Raw genomic sequence first — 6,413 nt, 5'->3', positions numbered from 1 at the left:
AGCTGAGTGGGACCTGTGGTCTTCAGGCATGTTGACAAGAACATCTGCTCTGTTGTGAAGGTGTATGAGAAAAGGATTCTGAGATCTCCTGAACCCAGGAAAAGCCACTAGCTGGGGAACTATTTCTAAGTCACCCCTAAGCATATGTAGGACCTGCCTGACATCTGCCCTGCTCTCCTTAGCACCCAGCTTGTATTAGGCCATTTTTGTATTACTATAAAGAAATACCTGAGGCTGGGTAATTGATAAAGAAAAGAGCTTTATTTTGGTTTATGGTTCTGCAGGCAGTACAGGAAGTGTGGGGCTGGCATCTGCTTCTGGTAAGGGCCTCAGGAAGCTTCCAATCATGGTGGAAGGTGAAGGAGGAGCAGGCGTGTCACATGGTGAGAGCGGAAGTGAGAGAGAGGGAGAGGTGGGGGAGGGAGGTGCCACACTCTTTTAAACAACCAGATCTTGAGTGAGCTCAGAGAGAACTCACTCATCACCTCCGGGAGGTCACCAAGTCGTTCATGAGGCAACTTCTCTCATCACCCAATCACCTCCCACCAGGCCCCACCTCCAACGCTGGGGATCACATTTCAACCTGAGATTTGGAGGGGACAAACTTCCAAACCATATCACAGCTTACACTGTGGATGTGAGCACAGCCGTACACATACACAGGATTTTATTGCAATTTATACTAAAAACCAATCTCCCAACAGCTCCTCAGGGGACAGCTCGCCAGTTTTCTCATTTACTCCGTCCTGGGACTCAGACAAGTGGGGCACAAGGTCTCTTTCTGCTGATACAGGTGGGTCCCAAGTCTGCATTTCCTGTCTGGACTCAGCAGCACCAAGGGTTACATGATGGTTTCGAAGGAATGTTGCTCTGAGTTTCAGGCGACTGGTCTGGAGGAGAGAAGGGGGCAAGTGCTCACCTTGAATCCGTGGGGGTGGACAGATGTGTGGTGGAGGGATTCGAGGGTTACCTAAGACCCCGCACTGGCCCACACAGCGCCAAAGTCACTCATTGTGTGGAGGCATTTTGCGGTGGAAACACAGCTGGATGCAGGGAGAAGGGCTGGAGCCTGGCTCGTGCATCAGAGGGTCTCTCTGGTAAGCCTTCTTCCTCCATGGGACTCTGGAGGATCTGGAGGCTGTGGCCTCTCTCCTGGTCTCTGGTCAGGGGGCCAGCTGGGAGGACAGCTGCAGTCAGGCCAGCAGGAGAGGGACTGCAGCTGTGCAGGTGAAAAGGGTGGTCAGTCTTCATCCTCCAGACCAAGCCAGAAGGCAGCCATTTCAAAGCGTCTCAGGCAGCCTAAGCTTGCTGGCCAGTCCACAAGCTTGGCCAGTCATCTTCACTGTCATGGTTGCCCTGGGGCAGTGCCTGTAGCAGTCAAGAGACAAACCCAAAAGGGAACCAGGTACTCCACAAAATAAAGCTTTTCTGGAGTCCATTTTTGAATGGGAGTGAAGGGACCAGAATTGGGTAGCACAGGTGAAAGTCGAAGGCCAAAGGGGAGGGCAACAGGAGCCTCCTAAGAGCAACAGGGATCCTCTGATGGCTGCCTTTGCCTTGAGGACACCCTGACAGCCTTGCTGAACCTTTCTTCGATTTTGAGCTTAGTAAGCTCCTGCCGGACCTTCTCTCCTTCACTGGGGCTCAGCTTGCAGGGGTTCTGGAAATATCTCCGCAGATCACTCTTCCTCTCTGGGCCTCAGTTTCCTTATCTGCACAGTGAGGCCTGTTAAGCCATGTCTTCTGACTTTATTTTTGTTTATTTATTTTGAGACAGTCTTGCTCTGTCATCCAGGCTGGAGTACAGTGGTGTGATCTTGGCTGACAGCAACCTCTGCCTCCTGGGTTCAAGCGATTATCCTGCCTCACCCTCCCGAGTAGCTGAAATTACAGGCACACACCACCACACCTGGCTAATTTTTGTATTTTTTAGTAGAGATGGGGTTTCACCATGTTGGCCAGGCTGGTCTTGAACTCCTGACCTCAAGTGATCCACCTGCCTCAGCCTCCCAAAGTGCTGGGATTACAGGTGTGAGCCACCATGCCCAGCCTGTTTTGACTTTAAAGGAGGGGATTCAGATACCTGAATCTGAGGTAAAAGAGGAGGTAGACTGAGAGGTTCCTGGGGTTAAAGGCTGGCAGGGAGGCTGGGCAAAGGTACAGAAGAGCCCCCTGCTTATGTTTCAGGGGCCAGGGCAAGAGAGTACATGGAAGCCTACATACCATGTGGCTAAATATTTCAAAAGCAAACAAACTGTTGAATAAAGTATGTTCTATTGATTGACCTTGAAAAAAATATGTTTCTGATGAGTGACCTGTAAGGTCAAGTTTGAAGGAAAATTCCTAGACTCCTTAGAGTCCCAACTTGGAGCATGTGGTGTGGAGAGAGCTGGTCCAGGGCCTCAGCTGTGGCTACAAAAAGAATGTTCTCCCACTCCAGATCTCCTGCTCTAGGGAGCGGGGCTGACCAGGGGCCCCTGCTGCTGTGCTCTGAAATCTATCTTTGCTGTTTCCACCAACCACTGAGTGCAGCAGGGATGCTAACGGGGTCTATTTGTGGGAGACACAGGGCTCCTCTGATGGTTGCCTTTGCCTTGAGGACACCCTGACAGTCTTACTGAACCTTTCTTCGATTTTGAGCATAGCAAACTCCTGCCGGGCCTTCTCTCCTTCACTGGAGCTCAACTTGCAGCTCAACTTAACGGTCCTCCCGTCTTCTCCCGCTCCCTCCTCCTTTCCTTTCACACAAGCATTTCCCCTAACAAATCTTTGTCCCGTTCACTCTATCTTGACACCTATTCTTGGAGGACTTGGGCTAACACATTGGTCCCCCACTGGCCCCCCTTATCTTCTTACCCCTGGCTTCTTCCCACACCACGAGAAGCTCCATGCACAGGTGTATGGAGCCTCAGGTACCAGGCTCTAGGCGGTGGCAGGCATGTCCCCTTGGCCTGCAGTCTCATCCTGTGATGGTGTGGGGAGTGAGGCAGGGCCATAGGGAGCAGGAAGGGGGCCCCACTTGTCTGAGTCTAAAGTGGTATCGGCAGGGAGCCTGTCTTTCCCCTGCCTTCCCTCCACTCCAGCCTCCTGATCTGCATGGTTCTTTCTCATGCTCCCCGCCTCTGTGCTTTTCCAGAACACACTTTGTAAGCATCTGGGATGGAGGTGGTGAGCATGTGTCCCAAGACCCATGCTTGGGATATACGCTCAATGGTGGTTCCATCTCTGTCTTCTTTCACACTCAGGAGAGTCTGGTGGAGAATAGAGGAAACTGAGGCTCAAAGACATTGAGTGAGCGTCCATACCCAGTTCTTCCGATGCCCACCCTGGGCTTTGCCAGGATGTCCCAGCCAGCAGAGACAGCCACATGGTATCTCACAACTCCCCTCTCAGTCCCTGAGAAATGAATGTGCCTTTCTTCTCATCTTTAAAAAAGTGCTGCTTCTTTCAACCTTGCAGCAACCCGACTGGGGGAATGGAGAGCCAAGCGTGTTGTCCCCAAGGCCAGCTAGACACCAGTCCTTCAGAATTTATCGTTATATTTGCAATCTGGGTAACGATAGGCAAATCTAGAGTCACAGGTTCTCAGGGGCCTCAAGATGTCTTTCAGCCAGCTGGCGGCCCCAAGGACTTCTGGGTCTGGGCGGGTGCTGTCCCCACACTGAGCAAGAGCGGAGTCTATGTCGTCTTGCACTGGTGAGGGGAACCTCCCCTGGAGAAGTCGAGGCAGCAACTTCTGACACACCAGCACCAGGCTCTGCTTCTCAGAGACACTTTCACAGGAGGGCAGCTGGACTTGGCAGCCGGAAACCAGGCAGCTAAAAATGTCTTTATTCTCTCCTGCTCTGGTGGCTTCTTGGCTGCCTAGAAAAGAAATGGGAAATATTATACACCCTGCCACCTGTGCTCCTTGAGGGAGGGCAACACTAATTAGAATTGCTGGGTGAGGCTGGGCATGGTGGCTCACGCCTGTAATCCCAGCACTTTGGGAGGCCGAGGTGGGCAGATCACTTGAGGTCAGGAGTTCGAAACCAGCCTGGCTGATATGGTGCAACCTTGTCTCTACTAAAAATACAAAAATTAGTCGGATGTGGTGGCGCACATCTGTAATCCCAGCTACTCAGGAGGCTGAGGCTGGAGAAACATTGAACCCGGCAGGCGGAGGTCACAGGGAGCCGAGATTGCACCACTGCACTCCAGCCTGGGCAAAAGAGCGAGACGCCATCTAAAAAAAAAAAAATTACTGGGTGATCTAGTACAGTCTCCTAGCATTTCCCTGTCACCAGGAGATTTAGGACTCAGGGACATAGTGGCTCCTTTTGAGAACCACATGGAAGGAATCCACTTTGCTACAATAGTGAGGCCTGGGCACGGAAAACCCACTTACCTCTACCAGAAGTTAGGCTGGTAATTGTAGGGATCACATCCATATTGTTAGACTCTCATTATTACTAAATTAGGGAACTCAGGAAATTATTGGGACTGGTTTCATTTGCGCCTTTAAAATGCAAAGTGAGGGCCAAACGCGATGGCTCACACCTGTAATCCCAGCACTTTGGGAGGCTGAGATGGGCAGATCACCTGAGGTCAGGAGTTCGAGAACAGCCTGGCCAACATGGCGAAACCCCACCTCTACTAAAAATACAAAAATTAACCGGGTGTGGTGACAGGTGCCTGTAATTCCAGCTACTCAGGAGGCTGAGGCAGGAGAATCGCTTGAACCCAGGAAGCGGAGGTTGCAGGGAGCCAAGATTGCACGACTGTACTCCAGCCTGGGCGACAGAGTGAGACTCTGTCTCAAAAACAAAAACAAAAACGAAAAACAAAATTAAATGCAAAGTTAGGAGAAAAAGCAAGTAATCCCAAATATGTATTCAATGAGTTGTAGTGTGAATGATGTTTCATGATTTACATATCTGGAATATTCTGGAATCAGCCTCATTTCTTCTGATTTGATTCTTCTTAATAAAGGCAAATCAGGAAATAAGTGTGGTTTAATTTGTCTATTTTTGTAAGCTTTTGCATACAAACAAAATCAGAAATCAGAAAAAAAATCCTTTGTCCTCTTATTGGGCTCAGAAAATTTGGTCAGCATTAGAGATTAGGGTGTTCGAAGGGTTCCAGAACCCTGAATGATACTTTACACATAGTGAGAAACACAATTCAGTCATCCGCCTCATTCGGTTCCATGCTTTTTTGCTTTGAAAACTTTATACAGAGCAATTGTGCCAAAATGGATTGCAAAATATACCAGTAAATCAACCTGATATTTAAGTTTTAGATATCGGGTAAAAGCATCTGATGAGAAAGACTCTGAGAGGGAGATGGACCCAAAAGTTGTGTGTGTGTGTGTGTGTGAGAGAGAGAGAGAGAGAGCGAGAGAGAGAAAGAGGAGAGAGAGAGTGAAAGAGGGAGAGAGAGAAAGAGAGAGAGAGAGAGAGAGGAGGCTCAAGGCAGGTCCCTGGGCCACATAGACCCAACTGCACAACAGCACTGCCCTGGGAGGGTGCAGCTGGGGGCTGTGCCACTATGCACAATGCTTCTCATGGACAAGGTCAAATCCACTTCCCCTTTGGAGATGGAGTTAGAGTAGAAATTCAAATAGGAGTGAGGGACATTTTACATGAAATCTAACATTCTCTGAACTTGAGTGGCTCTCACTGTGACATGCGGAGATGGGAAAGGCCCAATAGTGTGACCCCTGACCCACCCTTCCCTAGCTCCTGTCACCCTGACTTCCCCTCTGACAGCTGTTCAGCCAGGCCCATGCTGAGTACCTTCCTGCTTGTCGATGACACCCACTGCACTGGCATCCCGGATGAACAGATGCCCGTTGTTAAAGACGCGAACATGCCTGCATCAATATGGGTGAAGTAGAAGAAATAGTTCAAATCGTTGCTCCTCAGAGACTCCAGGACACCCAGGAGCTGGTAGGCAAGGTCGGCTGCCTGATCTGGGGGTGCACCATAGAATTCCTGCAGCGGTCTGGTGCTGGTGCTGACGAGGAATCGGCCACAGGAGCCCAGGTACTTGGGCAGCGGCCATCCCTCAGCCCCAGGGAAGATCTGCCAAGCCAGAAGGAGGAGGATTAGAGAGAAAAATCTGGTGACAGCTCTCTATCTATTTATTATCTACCCATCTATCTCTATCATCTATCTATCTATCTATCTATCTATCTATCTATCTATCTATCATCTATCTGTCTATCATCTATCATACCTCTAACTCTATCTACCTATCTCTATTTATCATCTATCTATTTATCTATCATCTATATCTATCTATCTATCTATCTATCTATCTATCTATCTATCTATCATCTCTCTATCTCTGTCCCTCACTGGAAGTACAGAAAGATCAGCATCTCAAAACATGTCAGCGAAGAGTCTCTCAACCTTTTTTATACCTCTTGG

At 49.5% G+C, this 6,413-nt stretch overlaps 1 protein-coding gene across 1 annotated transcript in view; it reads right to left on the bottom strand.

Moving 5' to 3' along the window:
- Nucleotides 1–239: 239 nt before the first annotated feature.
- The window catches only part of DIPK2B (divergent protein kinase domain 2B), a 53,907-nt gene continuing 47,733 nt past the window's right edge, over nucleotides 240–6,413 (bottom strand). Inside the window, 3 exon segments of the mRNA XM_033201449.1 lie at nucleotides 240–3,864; nucleotides 5,778–5,846; nucleotides 5,849–6,065. Coding sequence (XP_033057340.1) covers nucleotides 3,524–3,864; nucleotides 5,778–5,846; nucleotides 5,849–6,065 — 627 coding nt within the window. The 3' untranslated portion in view covers nucleotides 240–3,523.

Source organism: Trachypithecus francoisi, unplaced genomic scaffold, assembly GCF_009764315.1.
Source record: "Trachypithecus francoisi isolate TF-2019V2 unplaced genomic scaffold, Tfra_2.0 Lachesis_group6, whole genome shotgun sequence".
Lineage (NCBI taxonomy): Eukaryota > Metazoa > Chordata > Mammalia > Primates > Cercopithecidae > Trachypithecus > Trachypithecus francoisi.
This window is presented reverse-complemented; position numbering and strand designations above follow the sequence as displayed.